At 57.5% G+C, this 17,582-nt stretch overlaps 1 protein-coding gene across 1 annotated transcript; it reads right to left on the reverse strand.

The window, feature by feature from the left end:
* PPP1R9B (protein phosphatase 1 regulatory subunit 9B) lies at window positions 1-16,719 on the reverse strand. The gene is made up of 10 exons (XM_087826183.1): window positions 14,883-16,719; window positions 10,746-10,878; window positions 9,389-9,509; window positions 7,199-7,303; window positions 6,027-6,162; window positions 5,285-5,437; window positions 5,121-5,174; window positions 2,210-2,439; window positions 1,776-1,872; window positions 1-1,568 (listed from the first exon to the last, which is right to left on the reverse strand). The coding sequence occupies exons 1-10, from the start codon at window positions 16,254-16,256 to the stop codon at window positions 1,515-1,517; spliced, it is 2,457 nt and encodes an 818-aa protein (XP_087682309.1). The 5' UTR covers window positions 16,257-16,719; the 3' UTR covers window positions 1-1,514.
* Window positions 16,720-17,582: the final 863 nt, after the last annotated feature.

Consider the following 17,582-nt stretch of genomic DNA (forward strand, 5'->3'; position numbering starts at 1 on the left):
TCTGGGGGCTGCGTTTATGGGGACAACCTGACAGAGGGCATGGTCCGTACAAAACCGGGAACAATACATACATATATATATTATATACAGAGACGCAGTCCTGCAGAGGGCGGGGCAAGGACCGCCAACCGCCAGAGAAACCGGAAGCGCCCGCGGCGCCACCCACCTGGCCCCGCCCCCTCCGTCTGCGGGGGCGAAGGAGGTGAAGTGCGCGGCCCGGCGCTGGGACAGCCAGCTCTTTCGGGGGTAGAGAAACGTCTGGGGGCGGGAAGGGGGTTGGGAAGAAATACTGATCGATGGCATGGTCTATTTATAGGGGACGGGGAGAAGCCAAAAGGGTTGGGACGGAGGTTGTCTGTTAAAAATGAACAAAAATCCAGGCTAGGGTAGGGGCATCAGGAAGGGGCAAAATGAGATGGATTCTGAAAGGGGAGGCGGACCTGTGTGTGGGGGGGTCCTCACCTCCCTTGGTCCAAGCCCCAATTTGGGGTTAAAGTGAGGAAATGAGTCAATTTCACTTAGAAAGCAGGCTGTCAGTAGGGCAGCCTTGGTCTCCAAAAAGTTTAGTAGTAAAATGTTGCCCTCCAGTCAAAACATTGGAAGGGTGTGGGTGTGGGTAGGGTGAGGCTGAATCTCTGGTGTTAGTACAAGGCTTCCATGTGTGGTCCAGGGCAGGGCCTGGCTCTCAGTAAGAAATGTTTCTCTTGCCTAAGACCAGGGTCTCTGCAGCCAGCCCCACTAAGCCGATCTCCTCTCCTTGGCCAGGAAACTGGATCTCAGAGAGGCCACAGAACTGTTCCAGGAAGAGGTTATGGCTATTTGGCACCAGGGAAGGGCAGGTGGGAGGCACAAGGAGAAACTGAGGGCTACTGCCCCCCTTTTCCTACTCTCACTCCCCTTTTCTTGAAGGATACATGAGAAATCAGTGCAGGGCCAGGCCCAGCCTCCAGGCTCTGGGGTGGACTCTCTCCCCCTGGGAGGGGAGACAGGGATGGGAGGAGGTGTGGAGGCATCCCCTTCCAGCAGGAGGATCAGAATGAAACAGAGACAGCACAATGATGGGGTAGGGGGAAGGGCCAAGAAGGTAGAATCTCAAGTCAAGGAGCCTCGTGGGCAGGGAGCAGCCTCCAGGTGGTGAAATGCTGGGAGAGCCCCCAGCCCCATTCCAGTCCAGAGACAAAGGCTGGAGGTTATAAAGTCTGGCAGTTTGTTCTGCAGTTCCTTGTGTCCATCCACCACCCAGGCCAGCTCTCGGCATCCCTTGGCCTCTGTGCCTCAGCCCCATGAAGTAAGAAGGAGGCCATCCTTCCAGCCACCTGTCTGCCCGGGGCCACCATAATGGGGCCTGTGATATGGGCCCTCTGGTCCCTGAAGCTGGGGGAGGTAGGGCAGAGGGGTGGGGGAGTTGGGGCACCTGTCCCCAGGCTGGTAGAGGGAGGGATGAAATATTGAGGACAGGGGAGGGAGGACAATGGGAGGGGATTAATTATTGTCTGGTCAAGGAAAGATTCCTGTTAAGTAGAATTGGAATTCCTCAGTGTTTGCAGGTTTCCTTCCAGTTCTGAGATCTGGAAAACAAAGGGGAGAGGAGGTCAGGCCTGGGTACCAGGCATGGGCCCTGTCCCTTCTGTCCCATTGGTGGGTATATGACCCTGAGCTCTCAGCCAGCAGCATGACTCCCCCTCTCCCCTCCAGGATCCAGAGTGGGTGTCAGATGGGGGCTTACCTGCTGCTCCCTCCATAAGGCCCTGCCCCCAGGGCACCCCTGGGCCTACCTTGTCCAGGAGCTTGTCCATCTCCTCCTTCCTAGCCAGCTCCGACTCCTCCAGAACCCGGCGCTGTGCGGTCTCCTTTTTCAGGAACTCGATCTCCCTGGCAATCAGCAGAGACAGACGGTGGGTAAGGGTGTGTAGCCTGGCTTCCATCCAGGAAGGATCCTCAACCCTATCCTTAGCTCTAACTGGACAACTCTGCCCTCTCCCTGTTCTCAGGTCAGGGAGGCCGAGGTGTTCCCATAATCCCTGGGGTCTGGTCGTGCTGGCTCTGGTGCCTGGTCATTCTGGGCCCAGGTACCCCCAACACAGGCTCTCCAACTTCTGTGCTCCTCGCCTCCCTACTCAGCTGGGAATGGGGAGTGACTGCCACAAAGGCCCCTCTGTCCTCCCTGGGTCCAGGTCCCCCTCCCCCCGCTGGCCCCCTGGCCACATACTTCTGCTGGTAGTCCTTGATGAGGCGCTTGGCCTTGCTGTACTTGCGCTCCAGGGCCTGGTACTGGGCCTGGGTCTCCCGCAGGTGCTCATCCACAGCTTGGCACAGGCTCTGGGCCTCACCCCAGTAGCCCTCCAGCTTCTCCATGCGCTCCTTGTTCTCCTCCACACTCTGCTCCAGCTGGGCCTTCTCCACCCGCCACCGCCCCTTCTCCTGCTCCAGGCTCTGCAGCTGAGAGAGGAAGGAATGTCCCTGGGTTGGTGGGGGCCAGAGGGAGCCCAGGAGCACCCCCATCCTGCACTGGTGTCAAAGCCTCTGGATGATTCTGTGGATGTGGTGCCCACTGCCCCCCAACTACTAACTCTTACTTGGCTGAGCCTGAGACCTGGGAAGAGGTGGGACCTCAGCCTCAGAGCTCCCAGCGAGTCCCTGACACTGTACCACACTCCTAAAAGGCAGGAGGCTGGGTTAGTCACTGATTAGCTCTGTGACTTGGGGCAAGGCAACTTCTGTCTTACGTCTTAGTCCTCTGATCTGTAATATGGGACTGATTCCTGCCCTGCCACGCTCACAAAGGTGTCAGTGAGGTGGTAGATGGGAAAGAGCTGGGCAGGTAAAGGTCACCACTGCCCTCTGTCCCCTCTCTGCACCTATGGCCCTACTGACCAGTTCCTGCTTCTGTGGCTTCTTGAACAATCCTGGCTCCTCTCCCAGCTGCCAGGCTATGCCAGTGCGGACCTCCCAGCCCCAACAGCTCAGTCCTGGAGCCTCTGTTCTCTCTCTCACCTCCCACACCCCATTTGTGCACTCAGAGCTCTGAGTCCTGAGCTCCAGCCCAACATCACTTCCAACTCCTCATAGGCACCATGCCCCAAATCTGACCCCCACCCATGCAAACTTATTCCTCCTTTCCTGTCTAGCCCACTCTGTTCAAAGGTGCCACCATCTCACTGCCACTCCAGCACTCAGCCTGAAGCCCCTACCTGATCCTCCAACCTGTTGGTTGCAAACGCCACACTTGTTCTCTATGCCCCAGCCATGTAGGCCTTCCTGCAGATCCTCAGGTTTGCCAGGTTCCCTCCTGGCACATAGCATTTGCCAGTGCTGTTACCTCTGCCTGGAGTGTTCCCATCTCCCCAGCTCCTTGCATCATCATTTCCCACTAGCTCACTCTTGGGTTCTCTGCTCAGTCGCTTCCCCAGAGAAGTCTCCTGTGAGTACCTCCAACAGCACAGTCCTCCCCACCCCCAACCCATTATCAGGTCCTGCTGCTCTAGGAGCTCAGTAACCCTGTCCTCTCCTACAAAGCCACATGTCAGTCTGTAACGATACAGTCATTGGTGTGCAGACTTTAAGCTGCACGAGGGCAAGAATCAAATCTACTTTTGCCTATTACAGGGACTGGAATAGTGCCGGGCACCTAGAAGGCACCCAATAGATGTTTATTGACTGAAAGCATGAACAGACCTTACTTCCCCTGCCCCTTCATGCTCTGCATCCACCCAGGAACATGGCCTGTCATCTCGACCTCAGAAATGCAGCTCCAACCCAACTTCCCCTTCTATAACCTCTGCCATACTCTGGGCAGCCCTGGCCCACACCTGCCTCTAAGTTCGCTCGCCTCCTGGCTCACCTACCTTGTGTCCTCCCACTTCATAGGCAGTGTGACCTTCCCCCTTATGTGACCACAGGTCCAAGGCTGGAGTCCTTAGAGGGAAATCAGGACACTGCAGCTCCAGCCCACCCTGGCAGTCCAGCTCTGCTCCTGCCTCTCCCCCATAGGAACTGCTGCTACAGCCCACGGCCTCCGCCCAAAGCCAGCCTCCGAGCTCCAACTTGTTTTCTGCCAGTGATGCTTTTCTGCTGCTTCAGTCTTCTAAACCCTGCCCTCCCCCAAGGCTCAGCTCCACTCTCCTCTCTCCATGCACAGTGGGTGTAAACCCACATGTGGGCGTGCACACACGTGTACCTGGGTGTACCATATCCACGTGGCTCTGTACCCCTGCCTCTCCCCACCACACTGGAAGCCCCACAGGAGTTAGGACTCCTAATGTCTGGGTCCAGCAGGGGCCCAATATAAGTTTTTAATATGAAGCCTGTGCATCTCCATGCCTGTGAGCGTTAGCACCCAATAGGCTTGTGTGGGTGTCTGTGCATGGTGCATATGTGTGATTCTGTATGTCATGTGTGTCACCATTTGGAAGCGTCAGCATCAGCACCTCTGTTAGAAGGCACATGTCCTGTGACACTTTCGCGATGGCCATGCCTATGCATCTTACATCAGAGCAAGACAGAGGGGTCTACTACCCAGGGCAATGCGCTTGGGTGTAATACCATGGGAAGCATGGGCCCAGCATCTCTGTGTTCTATCTGTATAGAGAAGGTGTCTGGTGAATGGCCCCGGGTACTAAGTGCCTGGGCTCTAGGTTGGCATGTGCCTTTGTGTATCTCTGGGCAGTTTGCATCTATCACTGGCCCTATATGTAGAGGACACATGTGGGACATGGACATGAAGACATCTAGAGCACATGAAATGTGTGTGCTTCAGTGTAATAGCTAATTGTGCAGCCTTTTATTGAGCACCTATGATGTGTCAGACACTGCACTAAGGACCTTCCATATATCATCTCACTTAATCCTCACAATGATCCTATGGTGTTGGCACTATTATTACCCCATTTTATATTTCCTCACCTATAAAATGAGGCACAGAGCAGCAAGTGAATGGTGGAGCAGACAGGTCCAGAGCTCGAGCTCCTTACACGACCCTCCCCTGCCTAAGAATAGCTTGCTCTATACATGCTTTTGGGTAGTGGGTGGTAGGCAAGTGTCAGTGTGCAGGTGTGAGGGTGGGGGATCATCCTTTCAGCCCTCAGACCCTGTTCCTCCCCCCTCCACACCCCTCCTCTCACCTTTCTTTTCAGCTGCTGGATCTCAGCCTCAGTCACAGCATGCTTGATCTGGAGCTGTAGGGGAGAGGGGCAAGTGCTCAGCTTCGGCCAGGGTAGGCAGTGCTGCAGGGCAGGACCCTGGCTTGCTTTTGCCCTCCACCACCCCAGGGACCCCTTCCTCCCACCTCCTTGAACTTGTGCACCAGCTTCTCGGGCTCCATGTCCACAGGGGACAAGGCATCCTCGTTCTCTGCCAACTCGAACACCTCAATGGCCATCTCGCCACCTGGGAACGTGGGGCTCAGCTCCTCATCCTCGTCAGTGGCATACTCTCCGGTCTGCAAAGGAGACAGGAGGCCGTGCACTCTGCCCATCCCAGCTTCCCTCAGCCTGACAACCGGGGCTTAGATTGGCAATAGTCTGCCCATGTAAAACTGGGGCTACTTATGGGGTTTGGTTCATGTCACCCCCATCAGACTGGGGGCCATACCAGGATCATTGTTTGTGTCTTCCCCTGAAGGCATGGGTAATTCCCCCGTAAGACTGAGACCCCTGAAGCCATAGCCTGTGCTCTCCCCATCACACTATGCACCCCCTGAGGTCTGGAGCTGTCTCCTTCCTCAGATTATGTCCCCTGAGGTTAAGGGCTATGCCATCCTCTCAGAGTGGGGGCTCTTGGAAGAACTATATTTTCCTTGTAGGACCAGGACGGCTCTCTGAAGAAAGGGGGTGTGACTCCTCCTTCGGGGTTCCTGGAGGAAAGGGTCTGCATCACCTCCCTCAGACTGGGGGCTCCCCTAGGAGAGGGAATGGTGCTCTGGGCTTCTTCACAAGGCCTGGGAAAGGGGCAGAGGCAGAGGATGTCTGTAAAGCTCCATCCAGCCACCAGGGGGCGGTGATGCTCGCAGCCAGGGCAGGAATCCCTACCTCCTCATCATCCTCCCCATACTGGGCGTATCTCTGCTCCATCATCTCCCGCTGCCATCGCTCCTGTTCCAGGGTCTGCTGAATTAGCTGAGCCACCTCGCTCTGCTCGCCAGGCCGCTCCCGGCCAATCATAAACCTGCGGGGGCACGGGTGTCATTCCCTTTGCCTCTGCCCTCAGCTGGGTAATGCCACCATCCTCCCCGCTGGTGCTCCTCTCTCCACACCCAGGTCCTCCCAGGGGAGGTGAAATGAGAGGGCTGAGTCCAGAGGCTGCAGAATGTTAATAATGAATAGGGGAGCTGGGGGCCCTTATTGGGTTTCCTTCCCAGGAGAGGCAAAGACCCACTAGCCCTCCTGGCCAGTTTTGGGGGAGGGGTGACGTCAGCCAAACTTCAGGCTGAGTTGTAGGGGACATGAGTTTAGGAGCTGCCAGTGTAGGGCTCTGACCCCACCATGTGGGAGAAAACAAAGCAGGGGATGGCACAGATGAATCACTCCGGCAGGGCAGGGACTGTGTAGGGGTATCTTGTACAAGCTCCAAGGCCCTGAGCTTCAGGAAGGGGCGGGATGATGGTGATTGGAGATTAGGATGGAGAGGAAACAGTGGAACTTCCAGGCACCAGCCCCTCCTCTCCGTGGCCACCCACATCCTGTTTCTCTCTACCACCCTTTCCTGGGGGCAGTGCCCCTCTTGGAGAGGGCAGGGAGTGGTCCCTGAATGTTTTTGCCAAAGAGGGACACAAGAAGCATCTACACAACCCCTTAATTGACAGGCCCAGGGAGGAAAGCACTTCCAGGATTACACAGAGCAGGTGAGGAGGAAGGGACCCCAGTTTGCATGGCATTCCCCCTGTACATCTTGGTTCTTCAATGAATGAGTCAGGACAGGCAGGGGGAAGAATGAGCCCATGAGGCCAGTTTGGAGCTGCAGTGGAGAGTGGGCCTTGAGGCCCAAGTGCTGGTGGTGGTCAAGGGCTCAGGACAGGAAGGGAGGCTTGAGACAAGGGATATGGGCACAACAATTCCTTTGGGCAGGGACACAGTGGGACCTCCTCTATACACTGGGCCACACAGAACCTTAACTGTGTGTGGGCAAATGGGGAGAGTGGCTAGATGAAGCTGAGCCTCCTGCCTGCTCCCACTCCCCACCCACCCCACCCTCATGCCCTCACCGCACTCGGCCCTTGGTGTTCCGGAGCACGGAGGCTGCAAAGCTCTGGGTCACTCCCACCAGACTGGTTCCATCCACCTCCACCAGGAGATCGTTCACCTGGATCCTAGAGGAGGTGACATTGATTAGGGGGGTCATGAGGGGAACTGTGGAACTGAGGTAGAGATGGCCCCCTTCCCATCAGAAGCTTGAGGCTTAGTCCCCACAGGGACGTGGTACTTTGTCTACCTGCATAAAACGCATGAAGCCTGAGGATCAGATATCAGCCATACCCACCAGTGTAGGGGCAGTGAGACCTGGGCAAGCAAACATAGGTGTCCAGAACCAGTAGTGGGGGAAGCTCTCGTCTCATGATAATCACACCCTTGTCCCCTCCTGCATCACACCTGACAGAGCAGTGTGACATCCACAGAGATCATAACCACCATGCGCACTGGCAAGGCCCACAGCTTTCTTACACATACAAGTCTGCACAGACCTAGTCTGAAGATTTCCTTCCAAATGTTTGAGATCTGCTGCACACACTCATATTCACACCCTGTCCCACTGGGTCGCTTCACCCTGACAGTTGCACAGCCCCCAACATGGTCCAGCTGTGGCACCGGAAGCCCTGTTCTCCACACAAGGAGAGAGATGGAGGTGGTCCAGCCTGGCCTGCTGAGCGGCATGGAGTGAGCAGACCCTTGGTCCCCTCCTTCTTCCACTCCCACCACCCTTGGAGCTCCTGGCCTTCGCTCAGGACTCCCATGCAGAAGTGGAGGACATGGCCTATTGTAAACACTTCACCCCGACATACCTCACATGTGGGCATGAGCTTGTGGACACAACTCTCTAACATGCACACACAAGCCCCGACCAGGTGACTCTGGGAAGGGTTCTGTAAAGTCCCAATGAGGGGGTAAGTGAAAAAGCAGGCCCAGCCAGGCATGGCTCAGCGGTTGAGCGTCGACCTAGGATCCAGGCAATCGGGGTTTAATTCCTGGTTAGGGCACATGCCTGGGTTGTGAGCTCGATCAATGACTCATCATTGATATTTCTATCTCTCTCTCTCCCTCTCCTTTCCTCTCTCTGAAATCAATAAAGATATATTTTTTTTTAAAAAAAAAGAAAAAGCAGGGGCTCTCATCTTCCTTTTCTCTGCCCCCCCATGCCACCTGGGCTGCAGCAGGCAGAAGCCCCCTGAATGAGGAAACCCCACCTCTAGTAACATGACCCCAAAGTCATCCTGCCCTCACAGGGATGCCCACTCATCTCTGTCACATGGAAGGGGTCTGCATTTGGAGGTACCACCACAAGGCATCCCTGATGTCAACCTCTAACTTACAGGGGTGCCCCAAAGCCCCTCCTACTTCCCTGCTGCAATACCCATACAGTGGAGTTGTCCACAGAGGGGTCATTGGGCTTCCCAGGACTCCAAGAGGCCTTCCCAGAACCTTCTGACCCACATTTCTCCTCCAGCCTCAGATGCCAAAACACAGGCACACATGTGCACACACATACAAGGAGCAGTTTCCTCTCTAGGCACACCCCCACCAGCCTTTCTAGCCACACCGTACACTTTGTTCTTTAGGCTCCCACCATAACTGCCTGCTTTTGGTGCACTGCCTGGAACCTCCTTCACGTAATACTCCTTTAGCCTAGCTAACTTCTGCACATCCTTCAGGTCTCAGCTCCAATGTCACTTTCTCCAAAAAAACTTCCCTGATGCCCAGAAAGGTCAAGCCCTCCTTTTTATGCCTTCATGGCACCCTGAATTTTCCCTCCCTTTCACCGTTTTGTGTCCACTTAAATGTCTGCCTTACCACACCATGTGTTTCGCAAGGGCAAGGTCCTCATCACTGACTCCCCAGGGCCTGCCACCAGCCCTAGGACAGAGTTAGGGACTAGATATTTACTGAATGGAGAATGCTTAAATATACACCACTCCACCAGGTACATAGCCTCCATGCTCATGCTCTCCCTACCACGGCTCAACACACACCCAAAAACCCAAAACCGGCCCCAGTCTTCAGCCCCCCCTAGAATGCAAGTGCCATGAGAGAGGAGGTCCCACCTATCTTGTTCACTGCTGTAGCCTCAGGCCTAGACCAGCACCTGGCACAGTATTGCTCTAGGAACATCTGAGCCCCACACAGGTAGTAGCCCATCGCACCCTACAGATGATGGCTGGTGGGGAAGGGAGAGGTGGTACCTGCCATCCCGATGGGCTGCGCCGCCCTCAGTCACAGTTTTGACGAAGATGCCCAGCTTCTCCAGGCCCATGTCTGCCCCAGCCCCCATGCCGATAATGCTGATGCCGAGTCCCTCGGAGTCTGTGGAGCAGAGAGAGGTGAGATGGGGGGGCATGGAGAAGGGGAGGACAAGAAGCTCTAGTTCAGGGTTTGCAGGGGACAGAGTGAGATGCCCTCACCCCCACGCTGGGGCATGGCCCTACCTCAGGAACAGTCCCTATGCTTAGGAGTTTTCCATAATTGGGGAAGGGACACGGTTTTGTCTATCCCCCCTTTGGCAAGTCAACTAGGATTCTCTTGGGTGATTCCCTGACCTTTGTCCACCCACAGAACTGATGGGCAGCAGGGCCTGCTAAGGTGACCCACATGGGTGGGCCAAAGACTACTGTGTGTGCAGATGAGGGTATGTGGAGGAATGGGGATGGAGGGGGGTCACAGCAATGGGCTCAATCTTCTTCAAGCTGTCTCATCCACACTCACAGCCTCAATGACCAAAGACTTCCCATTCTTCTCTCCCTTGAAGCCCCCTCCCTGACATCTAAACTCATGGTATTCCCCCACAAACAGGCTCTTCCTGTCTGCCACTCCCTCATGGGACCTGGGAGTCACCTGGACTCCTCCCTCCCTTTCACAGCCTCTGTCCAAGCCAAACAACCGCTCAACCCTGCCGATTCTACCTCCCCAGGATCTCTCAAGTCCACCTACTTCCCGCATGGCCATCATCTTGTCCACACCACTAGTCTTAGGACCATTCTCCACAGATCACAGCCTGGAGTGGTCTTTCTAGAATACCTTTCCCACACCTTGCAAAGACTTCCAGTGCACCTTAGAAAAAAGAGTGTCCTTCACATGGTCTCCGAGGCCTTGCTTGTATACCCTTCTTCCCCTCACTGTACAAACCCAGCCAAGCCTGTATTCTCTCTTTCACGCACACTCCCCCGAACTCCTCTTCAAAGCTCAACTCAAGTATCACTTCCTTGGGGAACCTCCCAGCCCCCGAGTCTGGTCAGGTCTACTGTAAAATGCTGTTATTTTGGCCCCTCCTGTCCCTCCCCAGCACCTATTACAGCCCATAAAGACATAGTTAGATGTGACTATTCCATCAATGTCTGCCACCCCCATAGTTCTAGCCAACACACAGCCCAGGACAGCTCATACAGTGCCCTCAGGAACCTGGCAACTGAAGGAGCACACAGAACTGCTGGTGGGAGCTTGAGGCTAGACTGGAGTCCATGTGGCTGTGGGGTGCTGACAGGGGCCCAGGGCAGAAGCTGGCACCAGAAAGGAGACACACATGGCCTGGCCCTGGCCTCTCACCTTTCTCCAGCTCCACAGGGAACAGCTCCAACCTCTCCACCCGCTTCTCCAGTTCATACTCCGCAGAGGCCGCCATGGGATCCACGTCCTCGTTGCGCCGATCGTAGTCCTCGTTTGAGTAGGTGCTGAACACCTGGGGAGGGGACCACTTGTCAGGGGGAAAGAGCAGAACTGGCTTGGGGAGGCCAAGAGGGCAGGTTGTGCCACCCAATGATGCTCCCCTCCTGCCACAGCCTCCTCCACCCTCCAGTCAGGTCGAGATAAGGCCTCCCCCAGCCCCTCGATAACCCCAGCTTGGACTGAAGGCCCTTCTAGTTCTGGAGCCCATGGGGCAAGATATAAAGGGACGTAGCCTGTCCAACGCACACCATTATTCTCTTCTACAACCCTGATGGCATAAGCATGGCCCTCTGTATAAGGAAAGGAAGGGCCATGCTGGAGAAACTCAGACTCGGGAACCCAGGTCCCCAGGCCAGAGGAAGACAGACAGACGGGCGAATAGCAAGTGAGAGGTGAGGGAGAGTCAGACCTAGGTGAGGGTAGACACAGACATAGACAATCACAGAGGGCAGGATAGCAGAAGGAAAAGGCTAAGCAGGAGAGGGAAAGAGGAGGAGGGGAGAAAGAATGGAGATGCTGGAGGGTGCCAGATGGGGAGAGAGGAGGGAGGGGGTGTGAGACACAGAGAGGGGGAGGGGAGCAGGAGAAACAGGGATGGAGAGGACCCAGCTGACTTGAACCTGAAGTTGAGGCCGGGGTGAGGAAGGGATGCAGGAAGGACAACCTCTGTCCTCATGGAGGAAGGGCAGGCCTCCGCCTGAGTCACCCCTCAGATGGTAGGAGAGGGGGAGAACACCTATGGCCTTGCCTGCATGGCCAGGCCTCAGTCTCCCTCGAGGACCACAGCTCTCTGAGGGTGGACCCTATCACCAGTGCACCGGGCCCTGGTGAGACAAGGATATGGGGGAAGTGGCAGCCTCTCTGACACTGTCTACAGTGAACCCAGCTTTCATGGTGGCCCCAAGGCGAGATCTGCCTTGTTGTCCCCTGTGCCCCTCTGCTGTCTTCCTTTGCCCATGTCTCTCACCAAAAAGAGGGATTCCCCAGCCTGACCCTTCTCCAAGGAACAGAGAAGATAGGGCAGGGACTGTGTGGGAGAGCCTAATTCTGGGCCCAGGCAGGGGAGCCCCCAGTGGGAGGTTAATGAGCACCATTTGGGGTACCATGACTTGTTCGTGCTTGCTTCCACAACGGGTTGACACCACTTGGAGCTAAGTGGGGGTGAGAAAGGATGGGAGTAGCTCTGTCAGATGGCTGGAGTGGGGCACTGTCACCTCCACCAGGGCCCCCTCTCCTCCAGGATAAGGTCCCATGAACACACGGCAGGCAGCAGCACTCTTGTGCCCCAGCTTTAGTTTGGGTTCCTCTGTCCTTTCTCCCCACGCCAGAGGCTCACTCCCAGGATAAGGTTCACAGGATTAGAAGCACAGTTGGGGGAGGGGAGCTATGTAGCCACTTAACTCATTGCCCTCAATTTCACAGCATCCAAGAAACTCAAGCTCAGGCCCTTAAAGCTCATCATCAATTGTGCAGCAGGCAGTTGGACTGCCCTCCTGACAACTGGCCAACAGCCTCCAAGCCCCCTGGAAGGAGGGTGACCCAGTCTGCACATGGTACAAGATGCCAGGTCCGCTACCCTGTGTTAGCCAGAGGTAAAGCAGGATGAGACTGCGCCCAGCTGGGCTCTGGTGGGTGGGTCACCTGTGACTTTGTCCCCATTGCACACATGTCTCAGCCTAGGACAGGAGCTGGTATGAGCCTAGACCTGGCAAACTGGCTTTGGCCCACTTTTGCATCTGAGTCAGGGTCCCTTCATCACTCAGTCTTTGTGGTAGCCTGGGTCACCAAACCCTCCCCCCCCATGCACATGTGCCCGTGTGTGTGCACACACACAGTGACCACCTAAACACCCTCACAGCCTGTCCTGCGTTTTGCCCTTATCGTCTTTTCTCAGTCTGTTAAATCCTGCCCCCTGCAGGAAACTCAGGCCCCAGGCTCAGAGATCCCAGACCACCCCTCACATTGCCCACCATGATGTGACCAGACCATCAGAGAGCCCTGGGCCAAGTCCTCCGCCCCAAGTGACAATCTGGAATTAGGATCTCTGTCCTCAGCAGAAGCCTCCATAAAGGCAATAACTGGGTCATCAGCGGGACACAAGGCCCTGGACTTAGTATCAATGCAGGGTGGAGGCAGGGAAAGGGGAAAAAATGGGGACTGCTGCCGAGGGCAGGGAGGAGGAAGTCCCCAAGGTCAAAAGTCAGACACAATAAGGCAGGACCACATGACACACTGGCTGCCACACTCAAGCCAGCAACAGTCACCAGGGAGTCAGGGAGCACTGCTCCAAATCATGCGCTATTTTTTACCCAAAAATCAGGGTAAGGTGTCAAATATAGACAGTAAGAGGCCCAGGACTGAAAGACAAAATTCCACCTCTGAGGGGATCAGGTGGCTCACAGAGCTGGTGGTGGTGGTGGGGTCCTGACTTCTTCAGTGGTCCCCCCCTTCCTTAGCATCCCAAGAAACACCATAATCCTCAGTTCCCTCTAGGATCTCATTGCTTTGGGAGGAGTGAAGGGTTGGAAAAAGACTTGTAAGGTCGCAGCTGGGGAAGGGAAGGGGCTGGCCTGGTGGGAAGAGCACCTATCAGGCCTCTTGATGAGAGGGACAAAGATTATGATACTCTGGCAAGTGAGAGGAAGTTGGGCCAGCTTCAGTGTCTATGAGTTGTTATGGAAACAGAGCAAACAGATGAGGGTTTGACTAGGGAGGGGTAGAGGCAGGGTCCAGGCTAAGGAAAGTCCAGGGACCTGGCAGCCCCATGCATGGGACCTCATAACTGAACTAGGGGTGGTCAGAAAGGGCCATCTAGGCCAAATGTACCAGTCAAAAGTGGAGGGTAGAAGAAAATGGGGGGAGGTGTAGCCTGAGGTTCTTCAGTCTCCCCAGGGAATGCCACCCCCCCCCACCCCCCAGCACTGTTCTGAGGATCTCAGGGCACTGACACAATCTACAAAGCAATCACCAAGAGTGGTGGTGGGAATGGGAGGGGGCAAGCTGAAACCCTAAAAAAGGAGCAGATCCCATCCCTCTTTCAGGGCTCTCAGAGAATGTGGCAAGAGCATTTGGGGCCTGCCAAGGCCATGGGAGTCTGTTGTATTAAGCAGTCAAGAGCAAAGGCATGCAGGGAGCTGCCAGGTCCCCTGGGGGGGGGGGGGTGTCTCAGCCTCACCACCTCCTCCCTGACTTGCTAAGGCCTAGCCCCCTCAAGGGCCACACAAAGTGCCTACTCCCTGTGGAACCCAACACTTCCCCCTGGCTCACACAGACCCCAAGAAACAGGGCCCTGGCACTGGCCTTCCCCCCATCCCCAGTCACATGACCCCAGTCCAGCTCACCCTCAAAGAACTGCTTCCCTCTTTCACTTCTGCAAAGTTGGTGTGGGGGCTATAGACAGGATGGAGGAAGAGCTAGGGTCCCCTGCACCTTAGTTTTGGGAAGTTCCTGGCTCCTCCCTCCCACATCCTATACTGCTCCTATATAAGGGGAACACAACGGGTGTTCTGAGCTCCCCTGACCCCCTCCTGCCCAGACTGGGGTAAGGACCAATGTGGAGAGGCTCTCCTGTGGACACACACAAACACAGACAGACAGACAGACAGACAGACAGACACACACACACACACACACACACACACACACCCCTTCCCACCACCTAAGCCTTTGCCTCTGGTACCTCTGGAGGAAGAATGTATGGGAATGGAAGGGAAAGCAGGTGCCCTAGGACCCCTGTGGGGGCAGGGCGGGTGTGGCGTGAGCCCTGGGCGGGGCAGCAGACGGAGGATCTGGAGGGCAGGTCGGGACAGGCCACCTCTCTCTAAGGCCTGAAAATTGTCCCCTTCTGACAAACAGCTGGAACTCCCCCCACCCCACACACACCTCAGGGTGGTAACTTCTGGGAAGGGGGCTGAGTGGCGGGGGCTGACTCTGCCTGCCAAACTCCACGGTCGAGGTGGGGGCGACAGCGTGCACGTGGCAGAAACGGCGCGGGGGCGGGGAGGGGGGCTCACTTACTTGGATAGGCGCTGTGCTGAAATGGATCTTTCGGCTTGGGGCCGGGTCTTCTTCCTCCGATAGCCCAGGGATCTCTACGCACCCCGACTCGGGCTCATAGGGGGGCTCCCCATCCTCCTCGTCGTCTTCATCGTCCTCCTCCAGGGCACTGCCCCCAGAGTCCTCCCCCAGCCCACTGTAGGCGCTCACGTCCACCAAGTCTGCCTCGGAGAAGTCCTCCTTCTTGGACTCATCCGCCTCCTCCGGGGCCACATCCGGGGCCCGGCCATTGCCCACCCCTCTCTCAGGCGCCACCGCGGCCGCCGCCTCTTCCTCGGGGATTGCTTGGGCTTTCTGCTCTTCGGGTGCGGGGCTGGCTGTGGTTGCCAAGGTGCTGCCATTCTCCAAGGCCGCGTGGACCGTCACCTCCGCCTGGATCACCTCCCCAGGCGCAGCCTCGGCCTCCGACTCCCCACTCTCCTCCACCTCCACCGGCTTAATCTTGCGCACCTCCCGGGGCTTGGGGGGCGGCCGGGCGGGGGCCACTCGGTGCTGCGGGGGCTGCTGCCCCCCGGGGCCGCGCTCTCTCTCGGCTGGGGCATCCCCCGACGGGGCGGTAGGTGGAGGCGGAGGCTGGAACACCCGGGACCGCTTACTGACCAGCTTCGAGTTGACCTGGGGAGCCCCGGCGGCCGCGGCCCTGGGGAGCCCGGGCCCGCGGTGGAGGCCGGTCCTCGAGTCGGCCTTCTCAAAGACGGCGCTGAGCTGGCTGACCGTCGGCGACACGGCGTCGGCGTCCAGCTTGTCCAGAGCCTCGGTGCTGCCGTTAAAGCGCACCACGACGTCCAGCTTCCGGTCCTGCAGGCCGGCGCGCTCCTGCCTCAGCAGCCGCCGCGCCGCCGCCTCCTTGTCGCCGCCCGCGGCCGCCGAGACGCTCCGTTCAAACAGCTTCCGCGTCTCCTGCAGCCGGGACGGCGGGTGCGGCGGCGGCGCGGGCTGCGCGGAGGGCGCGGGCTTGGAGTCGAAGCGGCTCACGCGCTCGGACACGCTGGTGCCCAGCTTGAGCAGGGCGCTGTGGTCCACGTTCTCGTTCAGGCTGCTGGCCCTTGGTAGCGACAGGCGCACGCCGCGCTCAGGCACCCGCGGGGCCTCGGTGGGGCCCGCGCCGCCGCTCGCCTCGCCCGGCGGCCCCGCCGTTGTGCCCATCTGCAGGAACATACTTTTGATGCGGTGGACGTTGGAGCCATATTTCTTGTGGTGGGCTGCCTTGGGTGCCTCGTCGGGCCCGGGCGCGTCGGGCGGCTTCAGCGCCTGGATGCCCGCCTCATAGGCGCTGCGGTGCGGGGAGGCGCTCCGGAGGGGACCTCCGGGCCCCCGCGGCTCCGTCTTCATCATGATGGGGGGAGCCGGGTTCGCATGCCCCCGCTTCCCGCTCCCCCCCTCCAACAGGCGGCTGGCCAAGTCGAAACCACCGCCCCCTCCCCCCGAGAAAAGAAACCCCGAAAGGCCTTTTATAGGCTCCCCCCAAAACCAAGCTGCCAAAGACAGTTAAGGCCGCTTTAAAAAAAAAAGGGGGGGGGGAGAAAAAAATCTCCGAGCGCCCTGTGTGGGTCGCCTCCCCCAATCAAGCTGCCAAAGACATCCAGCCCCTCTGCCAAAGCCCGAGCGGCCTGGTCCGGTCGCCCCCAACCAAATTAGAAGCGGCGGCGGAGCCGGTGGGACCGCGCGCCCTGCCCGCGAAGCAGCGGCAAAGGCGCCGGTTCACATCGTCCGAGGCGGTGTCAGCGGGGCTGGCAGGCTGGGCGCCCCCCACCCTGGCCAGGGACCTTGGCTCTCGGGGGGCCCGGCACCCCGGCGTCCATGGCTGCTCGGCTGGCCCCGGCCGCTCTGCCGCCGCGCCACCCTCCCTCCCTCCCTCCCCCCCGTGCCCCGAGCCTCGGTCTTTCTCGGGCTCTGCCGGAGCCGCGGCTGCCAGAGACCGAGCGGCTGCCCTTCTCGCCGCCGCCGCTGGGGAACTGGCACCTCTGGGTCCTAGAGGGATGGGATTTCCGGGGCCGGCGTCTGTGAGCCCTCCCCTTCCCCTCCACCCAAATGTATCCCCTCCCGGTCCCTCGCCGACAGCATTCCGCTGACCCCAGACACTGGCCAGTCCTCTTCAACGCTTCCATCTGAACTTCTGACTGCTGCTTATAACAGCCCACATTACCGCACCCCCACTATATATTGCAGGGAGGCAATCCAAACACAGTGGTCTCAGTGCCGCCCCTTTCCAACCCAAAAGTGAAGGGAGATTAGTGGGAAGGAGCAAAGGATTATGTCCTTCATGGTCTTTGATCTCCCTAGCATGGTTCAAGGCCATCAGCATCAAAGTCACTCTGGGATTTTAAAATTTTTTAAATTTCAGATATGGGGGCCCTCCCCAAACTTTGTGAAGCAGAATCTCAGCAGCCTGCCCCTGGAATCTGCATTTTAACAATTTCCCACCGGGAACCTTTTGCACCCACTCTCTAAGATGTGAAACCTTGGCCCCGTGTTGCTGGCCTTGTGCTGAGGAGGAAGGGGGCTAGAGAACGGAAATGGTTCTCACCCAAGCTGGCCTTTTCCCTTGGGAAGTTGAAGAGGTTGTCCTATCACCTGCCTGCTCTGCACCCAGGCTGGAAGGGAGGGAGCAGATCCCTGTCTTCATGCCCCTTCTGGGGCATCTTGCCTTTCAAAGAGGAA

Source organism: Miniopterus natalensis, chromosome 17, assembly GCF_054644295.1.
Source record: "Miniopterus natalensis isolate mMinNat1 chromosome 17, mMinNat1.hap1, whole genome shotgun sequence".
In the NCBI taxonomy this organism is placed as follows: domain Eukaryota; kingdom Metazoa; phylum Chordata; class Mammalia; order Chiroptera; family Miniopteridae; genus Miniopterus; species Miniopterus natalensis.